Source organism: Crocodylus siamensis, chromosome 1 (assembly GCF_052110815.1).
Source record: "Crocodylus siamensis isolate JL-2025a chromosome 1, ASM5211081v1, whole genome shotgun sequence".
Classification (NCBI taxonomy): Eukaryota; Metazoa; Chordata; order Crocodylia; family Crocodylidae; genus Crocodylus; species Crocodylus siamensis.
Window position 1 is genome coordinate 421,478,757 of NC_143395.1, and position 26,498 is coordinate 421,505,254.

Consider the following 26,498-nt stretch of genomic DNA (forward strand, 5'->3'; position numbering starts at 1 on the left):
CTGTGTCAGTGTTGGTCACCTCTGTGCTTGTGGTTGTCGCAGGCAGATACACCAGTGCTCTCTGCTGTGGGGCAGCCCCGCGTTCCCTGCCCACTGGTTAAACAAACCTCCCCCAAATCGCGGACTCCTCCTGGGCTTTGCAGGAAGGAGACTGTAGACAAGTCAGAGCTCGGAGCCCCACACCCCTCAGGAGTACGCGACAGCTGCGTGTCTAACTGCGGGCACCCCTTTGAGATCCCTGGCTGCCGAGAGGATCCATGGTTAAGAAGCAAAGAAAACCTTAGCAATACTATAAACTTTTTATTTATTTATTTTTAAGAAAGTATTTTCAGAAAGACAGGAAAATAATCTAGATCATTTATTTATACTTTTAATAAAAACCTTTACATAATCCTCATGCATAAAGGACCCTCAAAGAGCCAATCCACAGCACAGGTCGGGCCCCGTCGGCTGCCGGATTTGTCAGCGATTGCCTGCGGGCAGGTGGCACCGTGACTGCGACCCCAAAATCAGAGTAGGCCAATATGTTTCCAAAAATAGTCAGCTTCTAGACACAGTAAAAGTAAAGACTGTACAAACTATAGTAAATCGGATGCTACCAGCTGTTCACTTGCAGAATGTTCTTGTGCTCGATGACGACGATGTAATCCAGCTACACAGCAAACACAAACAAAACGGCATGTTCTAGGCTGAAAACACAGGCGTGAATGGACTGAGCGAGCAGGCACCTCCCTTCAACGCAGCCCAGGGTTCTGGCACGCGCCGGGGCCCTGAACCGGCACAGGGACCGGCCTTCCATGCAGCTGTGTTCAAAACGACATGGGAGCCAGCTTACAATGCTGACGCCTCTGGAATGCAGGCTGCTGGCTCTCACCAAGGACCTCCCCTCCTTTGGTAGGGTGGTTTCGGTACGGAGTTACAGGCCTGGATTCACAGAGCTGCTTTGTTTTACCGAAGGGTAGCAACACACTGCACACACACAACTATGGAGAACCCATGGACATCTTTCCTCCAGACGCCTGGACAGTGCAGGACAGACCTTAAGGCACATGCACTCCAGTGTCAACCCCCTCTGGCCTGAGGCAAAGGAACAGCTTGGCTTCTTGCCTTTCAGACGGAGGGGGTTACACACTTGTGGGTTTCCAACCTCACTACTGGACACAGGCTGGAAAAAAAAAAAGAGTTCTCTATGTTTTACTATAGAGAAATTAGTCCCTTACCGTCCCTCCCCACCCACCTACCCACCCACCAAATCCTTTAAATGAAGTTTGGTTCATCTCTAATCGATTCAGATGCCAACAGTTCGTCTAACTAGTGCAGTACTGCCAGACTGAACGTGCCTACTGCCAAAGAGCTGTCCCAAAACTGCTTTGCTGTCTTCTGTGCTGCAAGTCAGTAGCAAATACCTGCTGAGAGACCCAGGGCACCACTGCCATGCTCCCTCCACAGATACGAGACAGCTTGCAGAGGAGGTCTGCAAGAGGTGTTTATTAACTGTAGAAAAGGGTGCCGGTCAGAGGGGTCTGAGTCTTAGGCTGCTCCCCCAGCCCACTTAGCCCAGCACACCCCTGTGGAAAAGCTGTGTGGCTGGAGAGGGTGCTGCCCAGGGAGATGTTAACCTTGACCCTTGTGGGCAGGGTCCACAAATGATAAAAACGAGTCTATCCGCAGAAGCAGGCCTGTCTCACTGCGTCACCACCATCAGTTCCCGTAGGTAGGACTGCGTGAGGCTGCGCAGTTCCTCCAGGGCATAGTCCTCCGGCATGGGGAGCCGGCCAATGTGGGGCGCAAGCAGGCGGAGGGGGACTCGCTGCAAGTCGGGCGTGGAGTCGGATGCAGGCTCTGGAGAGTGCTGTAGGCTCAGCACCACCCGCAGCAGGTTAGCGATGCGCTTGGCCATGTCTGGAAGCAAGCAGAGAACTTGAGTTTCAGTGTCTAGTTTGTAGGTAGCAGAAGGTTTCCCCTCTTGACTGAGGAGCAAGTTTAAAAATAAAGCAGGCAACTGTCTTGACATAATCCCACCCTGCCTTTAGCCCTGCACTGCTCCAAGCTCACCCCTTCACAAGCATCTCTCCCACAGACTTGCCAAATGTCTGAGCCCAGTCTTCAGACTTAGGGGGTTTTATGCAAGAAACTAGCTTTAATGAAACTGGTAGGGAGTGCATTTAAAACTAACAAAAGGAAGTTTTTTCACACCGCACATCATTAAAGTGTGGAATTCATTGCCATCAGATGCGGTGAAAGCTGACAGGTTAGCCAAATTCAGAGAAGGACTGGATATGTTACTGGAGGAAAGAAGCTTCAGTAGTTATTGAGCAGGGGAGTGAGGGGCACAGCCTCAGTCGCAGCTTCCTACATCTTTAATGCTGGAGGCTGCAAGTGAAAAGAACAGTGGAGGAAAAAAAAAAGCAAACCCCGGCCCTACCAAATTCACTCTCCCTTTACACATCCGCTCTCTGCCTGTGTGACACAGGACACTGGGCAACATGGACCTATGGTCTGATCCAGTAAATGGCAGTTTTTATGTTCTTAACTATGGTGCTTCTATTGTAAACTATTCAGCAGAGGCAAGGTACTTGTGCTGTTCACCATGAGGTAGCTTACAGAGCTCAGCACAATGCCCTTATCTTTCCAGTAAGATAACATGCCTCCTCAACCCTGCTTCTACAGTGAGACAACCAGGATGAGCTGGTCCCCTCAGAGTAAGACCACCCCCACCCCCTTTATCAGCAGTAGCTAGCTTTTGGTTGTTATGAAGCGTCTAAAGCACTTTCAGAGCCATTATCTTTGAACAAGAAGTACTTGCAGAGCACCCTCCACCCCCTCCCACAAGTTGAATACCACTGAAGTCCTCCCAGAATCAGTCAAGTCACTGTTGCAGGGAGCTGCTCAACCTGGGCCTCAGGGCACACTGTCATAGCTGGTTCCACCCACCCTGGAGAGCTCGTGGTTGACAGCCCTAGCAAGCACCAAGCAGGCAGACCCCCAAAGACAAAGCTGCAACAGTCAGATGACATGATAAGCACTGCAATGACTATGACTGTGGCTGCAGTCCCAAAAAGAAGGTAATTTACTGCAGTCTGCCCTTCTACAGTCATGTTCTCAATGCTACAATGGCAAAGATGTGGCACAGGCCGGGAGATCTGCATGTAAGGTGTTTCTGCACCTTGCAGACCTAGAGCAAGAATGTGAATCATCTCTACCAGCATCTACCTGCCCTGTAGTACAGAACATGAGCCAAAGCAAAAGATACAGCCAGGAAGTAGCATTTTTGGAGAAAGCCAGCCTCAGCTTGGTGAGGTTGTAGGGTCTCAGCCTTGCAAAGCCTAATCCTCAGTTCTCACTGTTAGCCGCACTCTCCACTCTCTACAAATAACCTTACCTGACTGAGCCAATCGGTCCTTGGCGCTGTGGCACTGTATCTGTTCTATCCTATTGCATAGCGACGTCACTTTGGTATGTAATCTCTCCAACTCGTATGTGGAACAATCCAGCTGAAAGCAAATACAAGAGTTGGTTACATGGGAGGAAGGCAACTATTTATCGGTTGTTTGGGACCCCTTTGCACCCACCCTACTGTACCACAAACAAACAAAACACATCTAAGCATCTTAAGCAAAAAATATGAAATCAAAAGCTCTTTGCTGTGACAGGACAAGCCAAAATCTGCTAACTTAGGAGTTTAAGTTTTCAACACATGTAACAATAGTTATTAACTGAAAAAAGTAACATTTGCTGCATCATGTGCAATAAACAGAGGGAGAAAAGGCAAATTAACACATCCTTGAAGATAAACAGATGGTTCACTGAGCAACCACTAGTCTCGTTACCCCTGTGCTTGCCCCAGGCCCTTACAGCTGTGCTAACTTTAGACTGTCTGCTCCCCTAGGCAGACTGTAGTCTTATTTTGTAAAACACCTCATACATTTGTGTTTTAGAGTATACAAGAGACTTTTTACATGATCGTACCTGCAAAAGATATCAACCTCCAAGTACAATGCTAAATAGCAAATGTACTAATAAGATTGAGACTTCCATAAAAGAAGGGAAATTAACTCTTTAATACCTGCTGAATCCTGTCGAGCATCTCAATGACCCGGATATAGTCCAAATAAACCAGCCCTGCCGTGTCCCAGTCCTGGATGAGCGTACTGCGTTCTGGGGGTGACAAATCTTCCAGGAAGCCTTTCAGGTACTTGTAGTTCTCATTGATAATGGCATCTGAAGAAAACAGCCAAGACAGAGAGACACCTTTTGCTGTGAACATTGCATAGCACAGATCATGTACTACAGGAAGACTCAGGTTTCAGAAAGCCAAGGGTGTGTGTGGCTCAAGGACTAGAAATGGCAAATTTAACCACCTGAGTGGATCTGAACTTGGAACTCCTATGACCAGAAACTGTCACTGGATTTGTGGTCTTGTTTGCTGTGCCGGTTCTGATCCTAAAAAAAGGGACATCCAGAGATCCCACGAGCTCAACAGAAACAGAGACCACTGCTTATTTTGTTCTTGGAAGCAGACACTGCATATCAGGATAGGTGCCAAGGGCTGGGCTTGTACTTGCTGCTTGGTAGAGACCTCTACTGTATCAGGGTATCGAGCACATTCACCGAGACCAGTAACAGCCATTGGACGTCACTGATGGCCATGCCCCAGCACAGCACTGCTGCCTACGCACCCCTTAAGTTCAAAATGAACAGACTGAGACATTCCTCTGTCTAAAAATGGGACTCCTTGAAGCCCTATCCTATTCAAACCACGGCACGGCAAATGCAGAAGCATCTCACCTGAGGCTAAGTGCCTGATGATCAGCTTGTGGCACTGGTTCCAGTGCCCAGCTCTGAATAAGTAGAGAGCCTCTTTATGCTTATCTCCCTCCATCCTTGCCCGAATGGCCTTTGCCTCGTGAATCCACTCTGGGGGAACGCAGAGCTTTTGTGTCAGGAAGGCTTCTTTTGTCCAGGATTCTGAGGTCTCGGACAGCACACAGTGGCGGGTTAAGAGCTCACGCACTGCCTTTTCACGAGTGCTAGTGGGAAAGAGCATAGGCAGCTATTTAGGCAGGTAACAATTTCATAGTTTCATAGTTTCTAGGGTCAGAAGAGACCTGAGCAGATCAAGTTGGACCCCCTGCCATGGCAGGAAAGAGTACTGGGGTCAAACGACCCCAGCAAGGTGTACATCTAGCCTCCTCTTAAAGACCCCCAGGGTATTTAAGAAGAGGCTAGACGTACACCCTGCTGGAACATGACTAGGAGAGGTCCCCTCGGTTATTGGAGTCCAGTCCCCTGCAGCTGCAGGCAATCATCAACCAATCAGTTTCATGCGAGCGCTGGAGAAACTGGAGCTCTGGGAAGAGGCATGTTCTGGGATAAGAAACTTAGGCCCCCAGTTAAGAGGTCCACAAAGGTGATGTGAAGTGGAGTGGAGCACCACACCTCCGAATTTCACAAAAACAACTGTTAGCCACAGAGACTGCTCATTGCACATCACCTCTTAACACAGAAGTCTTTTGGGGGGGGGGAACAATCCTGCTCTGTGGACAGTTAAGTATACTAATCATGAAGCATGAGTAAGCAGGTGTCACTGTCTGGAACAGCTCTGGAAAACTGAAGCTATCCCAGATGTTTTTTCAAACAGCTTCACGTATTCCTGGTTACTGTTATCTTAAATGTGATCAGCTCCAGTTAGGACACAGTTTAGTCACAGGCAATTTTCGAGTTGGCAGTGTCCATTTAGACCTCATCCTGCTCTGTTTCATACTGAAATCAGATCTCCTCTTCCTTGTCACATGAGGGGGAAAATAGTACCATCTAGTTTGGGCACAATAAAAACTAAACTTAGGCTTAGTCATTTTAATCAAGTTATCTGCTTACTTTAAGCTTCCTTCCCCTTGTACTTACTGTGCATTAGAGGTATGCAACAGCACAAAGATGGCCCATTCCCAGAGCCCCTTGCTTTCCAGCTGGGCAGCGTAGCTGGCATTCAGCACTCCCTGACTCTGTTCCGATAAGTGTGTGTAATTCAGGGCTCTGAGCACTTCCCACAGGTGCCAACTGAGACGGTAGTCCAAGGGGTCAGATGTTATACTCCTGGGGTCCAGCAGCTGATGGAGATCATAATGCCTGTAGGGAGAAGCGTTTAGAACATAAATAAGCAAGTGGTTGTGCTCACATAATAAAAATGCATTCCTGAAATGCCCTTTGTTGAATGCCAGTGGAAACTTACAGCTGGAGTACTGTGTCTAGTTCTGGGCACCACACTTCAAAAAGGATGTGGACAAGCTCAAAAGGGTGCAGAGAAGGGCCACCTGCATGATCAAGGGGCTGAGGGAGAGACTTTGGGATCTGAGACTGTTCAGCCTGAGCAAAAGAAGGCTGAGAGGCAACTTGATAGCCACCTACAAATATGTCAAGGGAGACCACCAGGACCTAGGTGAACAACTTTTCAGAAAAGCCCTAGGGAAGACGCAGACCAATGGACAAAAGCTAGCTGGGGAAAAGTTTTGGCTGGACACAAGGAAAAACTTATTTTCTGAATTTGGAACACACTTCTCAGTGGTGCAGTTGCCATCTCTGGCAGTCTTTAAGAGAAGGCTGGACAAATACCTCACTGAGTTCGTTTGAGCCCCTGCCCGTGGCAGGGGACTGGACTTGATGGTCTTATAGGTCCCTTCTAGTCTTTCTTTGTATGATTTGTATAATATACAGGTGTAAGCATTGGTTCGATAGCTGACCTTCTCCCACAGTTCTGAGGTGACACCCATATGGACCATGTTTCCTCTTTATGAAATATGCACCTGCTAAGATTTCATTAGCCCCCTGAAAAGCTTCAGGTGAAATCACCTTATTCTTTTCTCATGCCCTTTCAGGACATAACTTCTCTGTCCTAGGTGGGCCTTAGCTGGAGTACTGTGTCCAGTTTTGGGCACATCTTGAAGGATGTAGGGGAAAAGAATGGAGAGGATCCACAGGCAAGCAATGATAAGGGATTGGCAATGCAAGCCAAGTGAGGAAAGGTTGAATGAACTAGACATGTTCACGGTTTGGAGAAAAGGAGATTTAAAAAGCAATTCAATGCCCTTCATATATATGAAAGGCTGACACAGAAATGGAGAGATACTGTTCCTCCTTGTCAGAGGGCAGGACACATGGCAACAGGCTGAAACTGCAGCAAAACAGATTTACGTGAAACCTCAGGAAAGAAAAGATTGCTAACTGTAAAAACAATAGGAGAACAAAGCTGCGCAAGGAAGATGTAGCATCTCCTTTTTTGAAGAGACTGGGGCAGTTTAGGAATAGTGCTAAGGTGGTAGTGCTGAGCCTCTTGTTTCTTTTATGAAACAGGAAAACCTATGCGAGGAAAGAAGCCGATTTCCCAGAGACCTCTAAGCAAGTTAAATTCTACTTGCGTTTGCCCTGTTGTCTTGCATACACTAAGAGACAACTAGGGCCATATTGTTCTGCGCAGCAACAAGTCACCGACTCAACAAACTCTTCTCCAAAGTGTCATTTACCTGTCACTGTAGAGCTTTAACAGATGAAAGCAGACATCTCGCAGGGGCCTGTTTGTGCTGTCATCTTCCTCAAGTACGCAGCCCGAGTCCTCCAGATAGGGAGGAAGGGGACAGCAGGCATACTTCTCGGACTCCAGCGTGTTCTGCAGAAAAAGCAACATACCACTAGCTCAGCTTAATGACATCACACAAAAGACTGCACCACCACAAACACCTGCACAGATCCCGATGGGGCATGCTTGTTTCGTTTAAAAAGCTGGACTCTGGAACTGTAAAATCCATTGTGCCCTTTGTGTATAGAAGCAAAGAACTCACCAATTAAATAGTACGAGATCTTTCAGCCCCATATCCTGACAAAGCCGACCTTGCTCCAACCCACCCCTGGCTCAGTTCCATTCATCCACCAACTCACTAGTCTCCGATTTGTCTCCCTACTTATCAGCCCTAAGACTTGCTCCTCACTCATCCACATCTGATGGCTTCTACATCCTCACTATCTCAGGGCCCGCAGGTAGAACAGTGGCAGATTTGTGTGTTTTCTCCTCAAACTTATTCTGCAAAACTGCTGCTCCCTTTCCTGAGGTTTTCAAATGTTTCAACCAAAAGCACAAGCAAGCATGAAACATTTCAGCTTAAACAGTTAAAGCCCAGCTGAATTACAAACAGGGACTGGAAAACAGCAGCTTCATAGAAAACCATGGGCAATTTTTACTATGCAAGTTGGCATCTGGACAGGATATATTTTCAGCATCTCATGACAAATGGTTATTCATGAGTTTGAAAGTTTGCATACAAAAGTCTGTAACCTACATATCTGTTCAGATAACAAATCACCCTGCAAGATTTATTATTTAATCCAAGCAGAAGCCTTTGTGAGAACAGTGATGCAATTTTCTTGGGTTCTTACTTGGGCATAACTGCTAGTGTGTTTTAACTCAAAATATATGACTGAACCGTGGCACACTAGCTGATGACATCTGAATCAAGCCTCACAAAAAGAGAGAGGCTTGACTACACAAAAGCAGCCAAAAGCTTAACTCACTGGACATCAATTTCTCTGCACTGCATGGCAATGAACTTAAATGGTACAAATGCTTTTGAGAAAAAGGTGCAGTTAACATACCTGGAACGCTGCCTCATACATGCCAAGTGCCTTGGAAATGGAAGCTGTAGGCGGAAGCAGGTACCAGAGATGGATAGCTATACAACGCTTCCAGTCCAGCTGTGAGCATACATTAATGCTTTTCCTCTCAGATAACTGCCACACCTGAACAAAACAAAATTGCCAAACTTAAAATAGATTCATAGCAAATGTTACAATAATTAGCAGAGCCTAGGTTTTGTAGGCACACAGTTACACAAGAGTGATGTTCACCACTGAAAGGCTGCATTAGTAAGAGTACATTAAGTATTTCTGTCTAGTCTCCATATATTAAATTATGCATTGTAATCTTACTAGTATAAATACCCACCTGAACTGTGGCAGCCATACCTCTACACAAAGCGTACTAGGTTAAGTTTTTATTCTAGCACAGGGCAAACTTCCAGTGGTACAAACAAAAGTAGTGAACAGGACGTACCGGCTTTCCCGCAAGCAGAGCAAAGATGCGTAACCTCTCTTCCTGGATGAAGCAGTCTGCCTGCAGTCTGTGCCAGTCCACTAACTGCATGGTGAGGAGCTCCCGAACCTCCTGGCTGCCCGCCAGCTGGGAGAGGAGTAGAGCAAGCCTGTAATCACCTACAGTAAACAGGATGACACATCAGCCAAGTCATCTGGATCGCCAGCAGCCGTAAATCCACAACAAACAGCCTCTAAACCTGAAACTCCACGAGGCTGGCTTGTAAAAAAAAAAGGTATGTAATTTTCTTATTGCCTGCAAAACATCTATTTAGTTAAAGTTTCATGGAAAACAACCTCAGTTATGAGCGAAGAGAATTTAAGAGCGAGATAACATGAGAAAGACACTGAGCTGAAAGCAAACTGAAGTCACTGGACTTATAGCAGAGACCTGAGCTACCGATTAAGAAGGCTGTTCCCCTAAACAAGGAGGAAGACAAGAAAAAGCTCAGTCTGATCAAAGTGCACAGCTCCAAAAAACATCCCATTATCTGAACCAAACCACCATGGATTTGAGGGGCTCTTTGATGCAAGTCTAGAAACTTAAAATACTGCAAGTAAGAAACACTAACCAGTTCCACTAGTGACCGCTGCTATTTGCACTGTGCAGGAACAGAGCACATTTTACAGGGTCCTTCACACAGAAGGCACTATAGTGTTGTAAGAAGGGAATGGTAAAAATAAGTGGATTACAGCAGAGTCCTTGCTTCCTTACCTACACTATCCTGGAACAGACGCAGAGCTGACAACTGGCCTAATAGTAACAGCTTTGCTATTCCACCATTCAAAGCAGATAGGACAACACTAAGATAAAACAAGCTAAGAGCAGAGCACTTTATATCATAGCACTGAAGGAACAAGTAACCAACTAGTATTTTCTCCAGGCAGACATTCAGCCCAAAGCAAGCAGGCCGCTTCAGGTCAAGTCACCTCAGTCACATCCTCACATGGGATTACACCCTGACAACGCAACATCCCCTTTCTGCTCCCCAAGAGTCTTGCAGAGAAGGATCCAGTATGCTGCTTATGCACACAGCTCCCCTCTCAGCAAGTATACGTGGATTCCTGCAGTAAAGCACACCCTAACGTGCATCTTGGTGTGCGGACAAACAAGTCATACTGAGGAAAGGGAAAGGCTTAATGAGCAGTGGCTGACGATTTCGTGGGATCACTGTTAAATAAAAACAAAACTGCAACTCTGTCCTGTTTCACTCAGGGGTAAGTCACCCACCGTAGTTTAGCTTCCACTTGCAGCAGTATACAAGCAGACATACGAAACAGCACATAGTCAGTGCTGCAAAGCAAATCCCACCCCCTTTTGACTTCATATAAGATGTTCCTCTGTCCGTGCCTTTGCAAATAACAAGAGAATGCTGCAGTCCTTGTGTACCCAGCCCTCCCCCCGTCAGCTGCAATGGGTAAGCTTCTTACCTGACTCTTGTGCCAACCTACAAGCCTTGCTGATCCGCTTCCCAGTCAGGTAGCTAAACACAGCCTCAATGTGGTTATCGTGCCGCGAGAGCGAGACCTCCTCCTCGATTCGCCCGGCTGCGGTCTGCGATAGCCAACGCGAGAAGGCTTTCCTGCGCTCCAGGGTCAAGACGTACTCGCTGGGCTCCTCCAAACTGGCTTCCAACTCTTTCAGGTTGCCCCAGATTGCCTCGCACAGAGTCCACGTCAGACCCCAATGCTTTACCACGTCTGGCAAGACAGCAATCGCAAGTAGTCATAAAGGAGAATCATTTATACACACAAGGACATTCAGGAGAACACCAGACAAGGAGAGGCACTGCCTAATGCTTGTTCTACACACTTATAAGTTGTCCAACTGTTTACACTGGTCATAAATTGCTTAGCTCCCCCTGAACTCCTCAAGTTCACCTATCTAACGCACCTCTGGCTATACCATTCGCAGTCAGTAAGTCAAAGGACCTACAGCAAGCAACAGACTTAGGTGTCCGTCAGTGCATCATTTGTCCACTCCCATCATGTGAAATAAGCTTTCTGTAGTGGAGAACCACGTTTCAGAACAGCTGGTAACTGTACTTTGTATTACACTAGCACAGCAAAATCTGAGTACAAGGGCTGTTGGCAATACCAAAGTGAATTCGTACCAACTCATTTTTCCAGACCGAATGTTACATTCCTTTTGGAAGGTATAATTTGATACTCACTTTCAATTTCTGCAGGGTCTCCGGAGACTTCTCTAACCCAGTCAGCATAGTCGTGAATGGCAGCCACTCCTGGGTTGGGGGCTATGAAAGGACAATAATCATCCAAATGGACAGTGCTGTGTTTGAGTTTTATCTCCAGAGGGAGGAGGTATAATTGCTTGTCACCCTCTGTCTTCTTTTGTTCCAAGTTAAGCTTCTCTATGTGAACCTTGAAGGAAGATTCTGAAAGCCTGGAGAAAACAAAATTGGTATTGGAAAAACAGGACGGAGCCTTCTCAATTATCTTCCATACAGCTGTTAGCCTGTTCTAGGTATATAGACAGCTCTCCCACCTCTGATTGCTGGTGGAATAATAAACCAAGAATAATAAACGCATTTCGTCTACGTGGCTGATATGTCTACTTCTTTAACAAGGACCCAAGCTGAATGTCACGTAAGGGCAAACTGTGGGCACAGTGATTGAAGAATGGTTTGCATTACAAAAAGGGCAGTGTGCGTCAAACTCGGGACACAAAGAAACAATGAAAGATTGGAACCAATACAGGACTTTAAAAGGCACCTGCCCCCACAACCCATACAGTGGAATCCAAAACCCACTATTATGTGCTTAGGCTTCCTGAACAGCAAATGGGGAGAGACATGCTCCTGAAAGGCTATCCCAAACACTCCCCTTTTGGACACCCACTGACACTGTGCAGGAAAAGAATCCAAGTCATGAAAACAGAAAGGAGGGAAGAGAAGAGACAGCAAGAATGCGGACCTAGCAGTTGTAGCATTTACCGCACAGGGGTGAGTCTGGGATTCAAGCCATTGTCCTCTGTACTGTTCCTGTATTTCACATTAAGCCAGAGGTATCCAGCTCATGGACGACACAGCACAGCTCTGCTCCAGGAAATACTACAGTCTGGAGGTTAAGGTGCTCTCCTGAGAGATGCCAGTTTCAAGCTCTCAAGCCGAGGAACGAAGATAACCTAGGTCTCCATTTCCTGGAGTAGCGCAGGACCATGTCATCTGGCCTGGGGGATGCTGTTTAAGGGGCCAGAAACTTGGCAGGGAGACAAGCAGCAGCAGTGTTCACTGTTGTGGCTCCCGGAGTCTCAACAATCACTGCTTGCCTCCCTGCCAATTTTCTGGCTCTGCAGACAGCTTTGGGGGCCAGATGACATGGCTCTGTGCTCTGGATCTGGCCTGTGTAGCTGCCCATGGGCCAGAAATCTGGCTGTGAAGTGGCATAAGCTGCACCTCCCAGATCCACAACAATTAACACCGCTACCACTTGCCCTACTGCCAAACTTCTAACCCCCAAGGCAGCCCAGCAGGCCAGACACCACGGTCCTGTGTTACTCCAGGAAATGGAGACCTACGTTACCTTCCCTGCTCAGCTGTACCTTGCCGATAGGTTGTCATGCCTGCTTTAAAAAGAAAAAACACCCAACCCTTCTCCCCCCCACAAAAAACAACAAACCCCAAAACAAAACAACTTACTGGCTAAGACAGTCCCAGGAGCAGGGACGAGAACTTCAAGCGACCTCTTTCCTAGCAAGTGCTCCAACTTTGGTTGGTTACGTCAGGCTGCCTCATTCTCTTTTCCTTATTACATAGTTTCAACAGGAGGGGTGGAAAGTGTCCCTTCCTATATCAGACTATAATCCAGTGGTCAAAGTTCTCTCCTGAGACTGAGTTTCAGCCTCTCAGGATGATCAAGAAATACCCTTGGTGCCCATTCCTGGTCAACAACAGCTCTAACCACCACACTAGTGTCTACAAGGTAAGCATCGCTGCCTGTGTTTTAAAAGGAAATGGGCATAACTGTGCTCAGTGTGCAACTCAAGCTTGTCAGAGTGTTAGGCCCACTAGAAGAATGTCTAATGGATAAGGCTCTTCAGGGGACTTAGATTCACATGGAGGAGCATCAAGTTTCTGAATCACATGCCTGCATAAGCAGATGTGCTCAGATGCTCTAGCCCTGGGCATGTGCAGAAACAGTATTTTAGATACCTATGGACCCTGGAAGTCATGCAAGGCACTGGACTTAGTTGGCTCCAGGGCTAGGCAGCAGCTGAGTGTACTTTGGGCACAGGCACCTTGCTCCTTTATTGAATTCAGCTGTTAAATCTCCCACCTGAAATAACTATTCAAACTATGGAGTGGAGAGCATCCAGAGAACAGAAAACATACACATCTACATACACAGGTATATGTCAAGAAAGCAATAGCCCAAAATCAAGTCCCCACGTATTCTGTGGGAAGACTAATGTGCACCCTGCACGAAATTATCTGATAGTTTAAAAGGAACCGGAGCCATCTCAGCGTTCCCCCTTGTAAGCATCAACCTGTACCCTTGGCATGCAACAGAGAAGCAAGATTGGCAAGAACAGACAAATACAGTCCCTTATTTGACAAGGTTCTCTTCAAAAAAGATGAGGATATATGCCTCTACTTTAACCTGTCTGCAAGGGAAAACTTTGTATAAAGCCACCACTCACGATTTGGGAGGGACAGGAGCTGGCAAGAACCCATATTCCATAGATGTGTTGCGAAGGTGGTTTGCTTCACTGGACCCACTCACTTGGTCTCCACAATTGATAAGAGTCCAACTGGGTCCCCAGCCAACCCGAAACGAGCGTCCCATGAAGAGTGCCATGTCTATCAAGAGTTTTCCTTTTCCATAGGTAATGGATTTCTCCAGAGGTACCAGACCCTGCTGCCTGCGGGCACCCACTGTCTTCACCTGTGGCTCTGGGGCTGCAGCAGGGACTGTGAACACAGAGGCAAGTGGGGAAAACACAGACCAAGGTGCTGGAGGAGGGGGTTTGCCAAAAGAGGAAGTTCTTGGTCCATGAGAATCTTGTAAAGAAGCACTTGGAAGGAGAGAGACGCTGGCAAACTTTGATTGCAGCAATCCACCAACTGGGGGGGGGGGAACAAACAAAGGATTAAACTGCATGAAACACAGCAGATAGGAAATTGTTTGCAGAAATTTCAGAACCATTCAATGCAGTGTTTGCAGTTAGGTATGTCAGTTTTCACACGGCTGACTGCACCGAGATGCAACAGCAAAGCTTGACAGTAGCAAGATGAACAGAACTCAGCATTTGATACCATGACAACAAGGACTTGCAAGTCCCTCAATAAAGACAGATGCTAACTCATTGCCAGACAAGTGCATATCCCCAGGGCTAGACACTTAGAAGTCTTTAGCTACTGTAAGAGACTCCTGGGCAAGCAATGCTCAGAACTAGCATGCAGAAGTCCACAATACTGCAAGAGACAAGCTGCCCAACAAAACCTTAATGTTAATTGGGGAAAAGCCATTTACAGTATACTCCCACTCAAGATCCTGTGATGCATGTACGCATAGGGCCTTGAGGTACCTGAGGAGCGTTTCTTCTGTCCTTGCAATGCTGAAATTGGAAGTCTGGGGGAGCAGATTTCTTGAGAAGTATCCATTTTCGTAGACTGTTTGCCAAAATGACGATCTAGGATCAAGTCTAAGTCCTCTTCATCAGCCAGCAAAGAAGCTTTCATGATCTAAAATGTAATACTTTATTAGTGGCAGCTACTAGATCCAACTAAAAACACTCCCCCTCCCCTCGACCAAAACACCCTGTAAGGGTTACATGTGGATAACTCCTCATTTCATGACACTATGGGTGCATAGTGTAAAGAGAACTAAAAACAATCAGCACGGCATGTGCGGAATCAGAGTGGTGGTATCCTAGCTAGTAAGAATGCAGCACCAGGCTTTCCTCTTACCAAGTACTAAGACCCTATTTTGTATTGTGTTTGTTCACCCAAGAGAAGCTGATGTCTTGCCGATTTCCACAAAGCAGGGTACTAACCCCCCGCATCCCCAACTGAATACCAGTCCATTTGGTCACACTACTATTTTTTCCTGGTTTAAACAGGAAAGATGGCATTTACTGCCTCCCAACAAAATGCTTTAGTGACCGTACGTAATGTTCACCCTTCCTGGAATGAATTAATACAGTCTGGGGCACTCCTGGTTTCTTGATGGTCTATACATACGCTCAATTCTGGAAGTAGGTTGAGATCTGGCAGAAGCTGAGCAGAGAGTGAGAACACATCCTCCCACCTACATGGCCAAACCAAGGAATTCACCTGTAACACGTGGGGGTTTATGCCCAGTGAGGATGCAATGTGTGTTGATGCAGGCACAGGTTCCTGATCTTCTGTCATAGCATCTTCCAGCATGGAGTCTTGGGCAGGTTCCTGGGTGATGTCTGTCATATCACTATCCAGTTCAACCACCCTCCCCAGCTGTTCCACTTCTGGGCTCTGCAGAAGAGGGGAGCACTATATTAGGTGACACCAGACTGAGGCAGTTCACGGGAAAAGCAAAATTATTTAATGGCCTCAATAATGACCTGCAAAAAAAATAAGTGGAGCATTCCCCACTTGTTTGGGTGCGATTAAGAGACTTTTCAGGGAGCGCCTTCAGGTCTCACTTCCTTGACAATGGAGCTATGACCAATTATTTTCAACATGGGTTAGAATACAAGCTAAGGACATATCACCTTTCACATCAACAGTAAAAGGATTTATTTGGGTTGTTCTAAACTCTGCGAAAACTCTCCTACCACAATTCAGGACCACTTTTCATTTTCAAATGCGGCCATCTAAAGGGGAGAATGAAAGTTTGTGTGCCCAGGTTTCTTCTTAAAAAAACCCTGTACTTTGTGTGGAAAAGTCAGACATTATTTATCCTGTTTCCTTCCAGATACTGGAGGACTTGGGTTTATTAAAAAAAAACAAAACACTTCTTAAACTGATCTATTGGACCAATGATCAGTCCTGAGCTGACTATTAATTACTAAATACGAGTTCCATTTCCGCAGCTGCTGAAGTGGCAAAGAGTAAAACATGTTTCCTTACTGGCATGCATTATAAAAAAAAAAAGCACTGTCACATGGACACTACAATCCCAAAAAATCCATGTGGTCGCTGAACTCTCAAAATGACCTGTCAAGCTGGCTTAATAGGTAGTCTGGTTGAAAAAAAAAAAACCAAAACAAAAAACTGTACAACTTCACCTGCGAAGAAGCAATTTCTGTTTGCTGTCTCTCAATGTCTAAGCAGCTAAAATAAAAACTATACAAGACACAGAGCCAAGGCCTGTTCGACCCAGAATTAATAAAGTTTGCCAGCCTCCTGCTTGCAACCAGCTAGAGATTTACGATTAGAAGGAATATTTCTGATTTTTCTAGGTAAAAACCTACTGAACCAAGACAGCAATAAGCCTCATTTCTTCTCCAGTGCCAGTCACCTTTTAAGATAGCTGACCTTTCGACATGGGTCTCAAGTGCCAGAAACACCCGTAACAGCTGCTTAGCCCGTCTGGACTAGAACCCTGATTCAAGGTCTCTAAATAGTCCTGCAACAACAACTAGGCATTTTAAGCTAGCCCTACAAGCTACCACTGTTTGCTGGGAGAATAAATTGCAGTTTAAACTCCTTCGTGGAAGATAAAAACATTCCAGGGTCAGCAGCACGGCAAGGGACCAGATCGTGATTTCTATCCCACGCTACAGCACACAGGAGAGAACATGGTGTTCACAGGAGGCCTTGATAGCTAGTCCAGCATTAGCAGGTAGCCAAGTATGAGCAAGCTGCACATAGCATGCAATCTTGTTGCCAGGAGACCATTTTCGGGCAACAGCAGCCTCTTATTTCTTTCCATTTTAGGGTCTGTAGTCAGTGAGCATGAGCATCTGTACACAGCTAAATAGATGGCCAAACTGTGCAGGGCTATTCACCACCCCGAAGTGATTGGCATGCATCATGTTATAAGCACACTTCAGGTAACTGATTTTTTCTTCACAGCTCCAAGACAGGGGCTATGGCCTTTAGCAGCTAGACGGGCCCTGCAGACTGCAAGTCATGTCTGAAGCTATCCTTGCTGGCTGCCATCAGCTTATATTAAAAGGTGACAAAGTCAAGTAAGAGAAGCAAGGTCCTGCCAAGTTCATGCAGCTTGCTGTTTTTAAGACCCTCAGCAACTAAACTTGCGGCAGTGGTTTTTGTTGCAATACAGCAGCTACAATTATGGAAGGCAATGCTATCTGAGGACATGACTAGAAACAATGGCCTCAAGCTACAGCAGAGGAAGTTAAAGCTGGAGATTAGGAGGAATGGTATGATAAAGAAGGGGGTCAAGCATTAAAACAGGTTGCTTTGAGAAGCTGTGAAACATCAATCCCTGGATACTGTCAAAAGCATGTTAGACAGACCCAAGTAGGATGGTTTGTTCAGTGATGACCTTGTCCTGAGCAGGGGGTTAGACTAGATGACCGACTTCATGAAGTCCTCTTCCAGCCCTATGCTCATATGATCCTACGCAAGCTATTGGGAAACAAAGGGGACTGGACTTTTGTTCCATTCCACACACCTTTTTGATAGTATATCAGGATCAGAGTTGGGGGCAAAGTGTTAAAATGATGAAAAAGGTCACAGGGTGAACTGATAGAATTCACTTAGAGATTCCTCTTCCGAGCAAAGGATTGAGAGGTCAACAGCGTAGGTATTTTAGTGATACATTTCCCAGCAATAATGAGGAGGAAGAGTTTAATGTGCAAATAAGAACTGCAAAAACCAAATACACGTATAGCTGCCCGATCTGCAGGTCAAGGGATTTTTTTTTTATTTTTTTGGTGTTTATAGAAAAAGTACCTGCAGACCTCAAAAGTCCTTTACAATAATTAGAAGTTACTAACATTAGCATATCTGTATTCTAGATCTACTTCTGTACTTTTCAAGTCACAGCTGTCTACTTCACCAATGCAGCTTTACTCCTTTGTTGCTGCTAGCCCAGTTGAAATAACACAGTATAGGAAGGAAAAACAAAAAGTTAGATCCTTCCAGTTTTCAGACAGATTAAGCTGCAAAATTTGGGCTACAGAAGGCAACAGCTGAGATTTCATAGACATCAGGGCTGGAAGGGACCTCGGGAGATCATCGAGTCCAGCCCCCTGCCCAAAGGGCAGGAAGTCAGCTGGGGTCATAGGATCCCAGCAAGATAAGCATCCAATTTACTCTTGAAGGTGTTCAATGTGGGTGCTTGAACCACCTCCGCTGGCAGGCTGTTCCAGACCTTGGGGGCTCGGACAGGAAAGAAATTCTTCCTTATGTCCAGCCTGAAACGGTCTTGCAGCAGTTTGTGACCGTTCGACCTCATCATCTCTTGGGGCGCTCTGGTGAACACACGTTCCCCCAGATCCTGGTGGTCACCCCTGAGAAACTTCTAGGTGGCCATCTACGCTTTTCCAGGCTAAAGAGTCCCATGGCTCTCAGCCTGTCATCGTAAGATCTGTTTTCCTGACCTCTGATCATGCGCGTGGCTCTCCTCTGGACTCTCTCAAGCTTCTCCACATCCTTTTTGAATTGTGCAGCCCAAAACTGGACGCAGTACTCCAGCTGCAGCCTCACCAAGGACAAGTACAAGGGGAGAATGACATCCTGGGATTTGCTCAAGAAGCATCTATGGATGCAAGCCAGCGTTTTGGTCGCTTTACTAGCCGCAGCATCGCATTGGGGGCTCATGTTCATCTTGTGGTCAATGATGACCCCCAAGTCTCTTTCTTCTGTAGTGCTATCCAACATAGCACTGCCGAGCCTACAAGGGTGCTGCAAGTTTTTCCTCCCAAGGTGGAGAACCTTGCATTTTTCGGTGTTAAACACCATCAGGTTCTCGTTTGCCCATTTGCTGAGCTTGTCCAGGTCAGCCAGTCCACTCCTGACTCCAATGTCCACATCATTAATGAAGATGTCGAACAGTTTGGGTCCAAGGACAGAGCCTTGAGGGACCCCACTGGTCACAGGGCACCACGATGAGTGACTGCCATCAATTACAACCCTCTGGGTCCGACCACGGAGCCAATTTCCCAGGCAGCAGATCATGGTGGAGCCAAGGCCACAACTGGCAGTTTGGCCAAGAGGTGATCATGGGATACCAGATCAAAACCTTTTTTAAGTCAAGATATATGACATCAATCTCTTCTCCCTCATCCAGGTGATAGGTCACCTGGTTGTAGAAGGAAATGAGATTGGTCAAACAAGACCTACCTGCAACAAACTGGCTATCCCTATCCCTTAGGATGTTAGCCTGGGCCAGTCCATCAAGGATGGCCTCCTTCATAAACTTTTCTAAGATCTTCCCCAGGATAGAAGTCAGGCTCGTGGGCCTGTAGTTAGCCGGATCCACTCTCCTCCCTTTCTTCAAGATCGGCACCACATTGGCCTTCTTCCAGTCTTCGGGCACTACACCAGAGCGCCAGGAGTTTTCAAAGATCCGTGCCAGGGGCTGGGCTATGATGCTCGCCAGCTCCTTGAGTACCCTGGGGCGCAGATTGTCAGGGCCGGCTGACTTGAAGGTATCCAGCTTCTCAAGGTGTTCCTTCACGAGGTCAGCATTTATGGAGGGTAGAGGAAGAGATGAAGTCTCAAGACAGAAAAAAAGAACTACCTGAGTTTCAGATCCCAGTTTCGCAGCAGTTCTAAAGCACCATGTTTGTGACTGAGCAAATGTGACCTAAAGGAGGACTTTAAAATTTAACTGAACCCACATCCACTTCCAATATCCTCCCCTTGGAGTTGAGAGCTGGGTTTCCAGGCTCTCCGCTGCAATGTTTTGCATAGTTCCAAATCTGCACTACACAATTTCTATGGACTGCCTACATTAAAAAAAACAAAAAACTTTGGGGGCATTTGTATAGCTCCAGTTTCAAATTAAAGTGAAACACAATTAAATTTCAATTACTAGTTGAAGAGTCACTGCTACTGAGCAGGGTGGGCAAGTTTTTGCACTTACATTTGAATTGATAGGAATGGCTAGATACAAACAAGCGCCTCAACCTGGCTGTGCGCTGGGTTGGTTTGGGCCTCTCACAAATAAAATAAGCTTTCATTGTCTTTACATTTGACTTTTTTGGGGAAGAGAACAAAAGCAAGGGACAGCCAATAAGACTGCACCCTTCCAACTGTCTCCTTACCCAACACGTGCATCCTTGGGAGCAATGCATCAGATCAGAGGGGTGAAAATGGTACTGACATGAGCAGCAAGCCACACTGGCTGCATTTTCCCAAACACCCAGTATCAATGCTTGTTAGTGACATGTTGGGCCACTGGCTAAATATAGCTCTCTTGCACTGATATGCCTGTCCAAGCAAAAGCTCACTGCACTCTAATGCCTCAGGAAACTACAAGCTTACAGATCCGCTTTCACTGTGGACTGCAGATTACAGAAGGATAGAAAAACAGGGTTTCTTATGCCTTGAAACAAAGGCAATCCGGCTGCTGAAAGCAGACATCCTTTTGTTCCAGCCTCCTGCACATACAGATATGATCTTCTCTAGAAAAGCGCAGAGAAGCAGAACTGGACACTGAGGACTAGATTTCAAGATTGGACACTGCAAACCCTGGTTTTGGAAAGTCCTTAACATTTTGCATTCAAGTCAGTCAAGCCCTATCTTATGACAAGGTCACTTTGTAGAAATACGGCAATCACCACCTGAAAGAAGCATCTGACTGCCTAACTACCACAAACATTTCTTTGCAAGAGAGCTGCTCTGCATTAGTGTCCAAACTACTTGTGTGAATTTTTTTTCATGGAAAAGCTATATCCAAGTTTAAACACTGTTCACATTGTAGTCATGTGTAGATACTTTGTTTAAAGTTATGTCCGAATATGGGATAAGACTCTGAACCTATGTGAAAAAAAATTACAAAATATTCTTTTTACTCAAATAAGGTAACTGCGCGTGACAGTTCAGTATTTTATTACTGCTTTCTTAGGCTGTTGTCAGGAACTAGCTGCACCTTCATTTTCTCTCCAAGATGTATACGATGATCCATGAACACCTGCATTCCATTCTGAAGCTTTTTGTACATTCATACCCCACCCCACCCCGAACATTTATACCCAACATTTGGGGGGGAAAAACATACACCTTTTTAATACAAAAAAATTCATTAATATATTAGTATACAAGTCTACATACAGAACGAGGTTTGAAGATACAGGCAAAATAATGCACAAGCTGTTTTTCAGATGCTTAAACCAGCCTAAAATGACCAGCATCATACCACACATTTGAGAAAAAACAAACAAAAAAAGGAAGACTTTTCTTCAACAGGTAAGAGATTACCACATCCTATGAGCCCAGGATCTAGACGGAAAGTTAATTTTTGGTTTTAAGCCCTTTTCAACAAAAGCCCAAGTTTCGGAATAAAAGTACACGAGGTGGCGGGGAGTGGAGAAAGCATATCAAGATCTTCCAAACATATAACCATCAGGCAGTCAGCTGTATCTGCCAATTTATACAAGTTTAGTTCGAAACATTCTGCATTTTTCCAAGCCATTTGTTATAGTGACAACACTGCCTTAAGGACAGCCAACTGACCTCCGGCTTGGTGGAAATTCACAAAAAACGAAGTTTCTATCCTTTTTCTACCTGAGACAGCGGTGCTGGTTTCCCATTCAGGGCCATCTGCTGGGGCACTGGCTGCCCCTGGGGTGGCACTGGAGCAGTTTTTAACTTCTTTGTGTCTGCTTTTGAAGAATGCTCTTCCTCTTCCTCCTCATCAGAATCTTGCAGGCCATATTTAGAGAAATGAGCCACCTACACAAAGATCAAAAGCAAGACTGTTACTAACAACCACAGATTTAGGGGAAGGATTTTCAAAGGGATGAATGAGAGCTGGTGACACAAGCTGCCCTTGACTTGATATGGGAACTGGATGCCAACCACTGGTTCATTTAAAAGCCTAAGTCCAAATCCTCTAAATCTAAGTAATTGACAAGTGCATACCCAAGTTACCGTATGCCAAATTCAGATCAATCCTTGTATGGATTACATGCATAACCATACACATTAAAAAACCCAAAGCACAAGTTTTAAGGACCAAATAAATGCTTTTGACCAGGTTTGAAAAGTCTGTACTCTATTATGATCTTTGTTGTCAATTAATGTAGTGCTACAATTCCTAAGTGCCACCAGTTACTCCAAAGGGAAGAAACAGTGCTATGATTCTGGCATAAATCACTGGTTTATTAAGGGATTCTAATTTCAGTTGCATCCAGATGCTTATGAACCATCAGGTATAAAAGTAAGCATTACCTTAAACACCCAAGAACCAGTCTCTGGACGGTACTCCTTGAACTGAGCTCCCTGTTTCCGAGATACGGCCTCCAGTCTGCCTTCATAATTCATATCGGTTAGCCGTTCAGGGCTCTTTATCAAGCAACGAGATGTCTTATCTGTTGGCCAAACTCCATCTAACGTAACCTCTGCTCGCCTGTTAAAAATCATGTAGTCAGAGAAAGGCATGAGACCACCAGACTTCGAAAAAAGCCATAGATAAAGTTAAGAACTATTAGAATATGATTAAACACTAAAGAAAATCATGTACTAAGTTTTAGTTACTAAATTCTGCAAGTGCCAAATAGTCAAGCAAAAGTAAAAAACTGAAGGCATACTGAAAGATACATGGACTGTTTGGTGGAACAGCAGAAAAGAAGGTAAGTTTTGTAAACAGGTATACAAAAAGCCATCTGCTAGCCCTGACCCACTTTCACACATGTAAAGTTTAACATTACCTATTTAAATCTTCACCAACAGGTGGTTTCCTTTCATCATCAGGGTAGACAATAACTTCTTTCCTACGGATATGCACAATCTCATCCAGATTTAAATTAGTTAGGTTCACTTCTCCTTCAAAGTAAATTGATCCATAACCTGAAAAGCAGACCCAGTAATAATATAAACCCAACCTGTACTTTCCAAAGGTGTCATTAAAAAAAATATATATAGATAGATAGATAGAAGCACAGTGGGAAAGTTTCCAAAGTAAATGTCCACTGTTTACTCAAGTTATTAAAATTTATTGTTCTACACTCCACAGCTCAACTGCTTGCTAGGAGGATTACCTTGTTTACCTTGTTTTGCCTGAAGGGAACAGTGTGAAAAAAACCAAAAAAACCCCCTCACAGCGTGATGAATGCTCCTCTTAAATAAATTGGGGCTTCTATGTATTTTTCTGGACTGTTTAGGTCTGTCTCACTTTCCAAGTAGTCATCGCTGGGATTATTAAGGGCTGAAAGTATTAGTTTCTCCCCTCCCTGAATTAGAATGCCATGCAATATTTTAGGTGCAATTACAACAGCAAAATAAATCTCAGGCAGTTACATTCCCAATGCAGATTTACATTCAGCTATAAGTGTTTCACAACAGTACAGCTTGGATTCTCATGCTTCTTATACAGTTGCATCCAAGCTTCAAATAGTTTCCTAACATTTTGAAAGGGACCGGTTGTAAAGTGGGGGGAAGTCTGGTTTCAGTAACATTTTACTATTAAGTTTTCACAAATCTAGTTGGGAATGCAAAAGGTAAACTAGTAAAGAAAAGCATTCGAGCTTGGACAAAAAAAGCTGAATTACTTTCAAATTTGGTTCTTAAACAGTACTACGTTTGAGTTGGGAACAGCACAAATGACTGCTGTGTCTCCAAACTGCACTCATGTGCATAAATAACAAGTCCAAATTTTAAATCTAAACAACTAAACGTCATAAAAGCTGGTATATAGGGGTGTGGGACACCATGTTATTAGAAACAGCATCTCCACGCACCTTTACGACCTATGGTGAAATCTGTCACGATACACTCTCCTCTGTCATTGGTAAGCTTGGCCAGCTCCTCCATAGATGGGATGGTATAGTAGCCAACTTTTGTGAGAACAATTCCTGCAACAGAAAATACAAGAATTATGGTTGAGGGCAAGCATCACCTCAGCATTTAATTCTCAAATTGTGTTTCTGTGACAAGATGGTTAAGACAATTTCAGGCCCTGAGTAGAAGCTCAGAATCAGTTCAGAGAAAGCAGACAAGGAAATAAAGTAAATCAAATATTGCCATGCTTAGTTCCTACAAAGATCCAGAGTTCTTGGTAGTGAGCATCAAGTTTCCCCTGGAGCAAGCATCTTAAAACTAGAACACATTTTAGGTGAAAAGTCAGAAGTTTGGGTTCTGAATAGTGCCATTTGGTGGAAGGAAAACAGACCATTCAGAGCTCTGGGGCAATCTGAAATAAGCCCAAAACAAGAGGATCAGGAGCAGAAGGAGTTCCGGGGGAAAAAAAAAAAAAAAAATCAAGACCAGAAGAGTTGGAGCTACCCCACAGAGCAGTGCTAATCTGACCTGCTGGGTGCAGATGATGCACATTCTCAGTCTCATCTTCACGGTCATCCTGCAAAGACTCTTCATGATATGAGGCATCTTCACTGCTGCCTTCCAGACCATTTCGCAAGGCAACCCGCATATTCAGAGCCACAATGGTGTCATCGACACTGTTCTGGTGTTTGTGCACAGCATTCTCTGGGGTCTGTGGGATGGGTTTGGCAATGGGGTTTGTGTAAAACCTAGTCACTTCGTGATGATCGTCGTCTTCCTCTGGCTCACCATCCTGTCTGTGGTTCTCATCAATAGAGCGGGACAGAAAGTTGAACCTAGAAGACGAAAAGTCTAACATCACTCACCGTCAAATATCCTGCATCTCCGTGTCATAACACAAGCTTCTCTTCCCATAACAGCACATAAATTTCCATCACAAAGATGCAGGCATACAACTGTACGCACCAGCGCCCAAAATATACTTAACACCTGCTTCCGAAAACAGCAACAAAAAAATCATAGCAGATCAGGTCTCACAGCCCACAAAAAATCGAACTAAATTTGGGAACAGTGTGGGATGCTTAATCCACAATTAGTAGCCTCAGCTTAGGTTGTCAAGATTCAGTGAGTGAAGCCACTTAATTCTTCTTAGAGTGAAGAGTTTAGGTTAGGCTTAAGACTAAAGCTGGTCAGGAATATTTTTTCCCCTTTGATAAAAAAAACCCTTGCAGCCTGAAAATGCCAATTCACCAGCATATAGTTATTTGCAGGAAGAGGTAAGTTTTGATCGCTTTTCATTTTAAAAAGGTTGGAAAAAGTACGTAAGTACTTTGTTTGACACCCATTTTTTCCCCCCAATTTTTCTGGTTCAAAGAGATTAGGCTTTGAAGAAGTTCAAGATAACACAAAAAACTTAAACAAGAAAATTCTAGCTCAAACTGATCTACGCTGAAGTTGGAGGTTTTATTAGTTGTTTTGAGGATTTTTTTTTCCCTTGGATCAGTGGTCAGATTTAAAGAAACTTGCCCAACTTCAAAGGCAACTTGTAATCTCAGAATAACAGTGTTCTGCACAACTCTAATAGAATCACTGGTGAGAAAGCTTGCAACACAGACTGTACTATTGTTAAAGGACTTCAGCCTCTAAACAACTAACACAAGCCTGTTTATACAGTTTAGAGTAGGAATAGGCAACCCTTGGCATCAGTGTCAGTGTGGCATACAAAGGCATTTTGCTTGGCACGCGTGCCTAGGGGAGGACAGTGGGTACGAGGCCAGGTCTACGCTCTCACAACAAAGATCAGACCCCTTGCAGCTCCCATGGCATCTGCCCCTAGCACACCACCACCTTGCAAGTGGAGGTTGCAGGTGTTTTTGTCACTGACCAAAAACGTTGCCTACTTCTGGTTTGGAGTTTTAGTAGCTGAAATAAAACCACACATAGAAACCCATTTTAAAGCAGCAGCAGTCTCAGCACTATTATTCGTATGTAAGAAAACAGGAAAGATGTTCCAGCATTTTGAAAAAAATAAGAGCTAAGAAACTTCAGCTGCCTGAAACTGCTCTTTTGGCAAAAAAAACTTCAGTTATCAGACTATATAATTTTGATACTTAGAACCACCTGGCACTGTCAAAATATCAAAATAACCCCTGCACAAGTCCTAAACCACTGAAGACTTAGTGGAACACACAGACATCTGAACTTATTTCTAAGTAACACGTTTATGAATTTAAAAGATTTAGATCTTGGGGAGTCTGTGGACAGTACATTACCATATTTACTCATTTCTGAAGACAAGGCCCCTCCCTCCCCCACCGCAAATTTAACATGGAGGGGGAAGCCCCTTGTCTTGCAACGAGGTGACAGTGGGGCAGGCAACTGCTGCAGCTCCATCCCAACATGGGACTGGGACCAGAGCTGCAGCTGCTGCCTGACACCACCCCCACCACCCTTGCTCCAGCACTGCAGGCTCCATCCCCACTCCAGCCTGAGGCAAAGAGCAGG

General features: G+C 45.2%; 1 protein-coding gene across 3 annotated transcripts in view; it reads right to left on the bottom strand.

Moving 5' to 3' along the window:
* Positions 1 to 287: 287 nt before the first annotated feature.
* Positions 288 to 26,498, bottom strand: part of NUP98 (nucleoporin 98 and 96 precursor) — a 52,702-nt gene continuing 26,491 nt past the window's right edge. For all 3 annotated transcript variants that reach the window (XM_090030983.1, XM_090030980.1, XM_090030982.1), the window contains exons 16-33: positions 24,522 to 24,829; positions 23,954 to 24,067; positions 22,925 to 23,063; positions 22,446 to 22,623; positions 21,780 to 21,947; positions 15,432 to 15,608; positions 14,684 to 14,840; positions 13,796 to 14,219; positions 11,310 to 11,539; positions 10,567 to 10,836; positions 9,098 to 9,255; positions 8,641 to 8,784; positions 7,518 to 7,660; positions 5,905 to 6,126; positions 4,789 to 5,030; positions 4,067 to 4,221; positions 3,383 to 3,494; positions 288 to 1,902 (exon numbers count right to left, since the gene is read on the bottom strand). In XM_090030983.1, the coding sequence (XP_089887109.1) occupies positions 1,685 to 1,902; positions 3,383 to 3,494; positions 4,067 to 4,221; positions 4,789 to 5,030; positions 5,905 to 6,126; positions 7,518 to 7,660; positions 8,641 to 8,784; positions 9,098 to 9,255; positions 10,567 to 10,836; positions 11,310 to 11,539; positions 13,796 to 14,219; positions 14,684 to 14,840; positions 15,432 to 15,608; positions 21,780 to 21,947; positions 22,446 to 22,623; positions 22,925 to 23,063; positions 23,954 to 24,067; positions 24,522 to 24,829 (3,559 nt within the window). In that variant the 3' untranslated portion in view covers positions 288 to 1,684. The remainder of the gene's footprint in view (positions 1,903 to 3,382; positions 3,495 to 4,066; positions 4,222 to 4,788; positions 5,031 to 5,904; positions 6,127 to 7,517; positions 7,661 to 8,640; positions 8,785 to 9,097; positions 9,256 to 10,566; positions 10,837 to 11,309; positions 11,540 to 13,795; positions 14,220 to 14,683; positions 14,841 to 15,431; positions 15,609 to 21,779; positions 21,948 to 22,445; positions 22,624 to 22,924; positions 23,064 to 23,953; positions 24,068 to 24,521; positions 24,830 to 26,498) is intronic.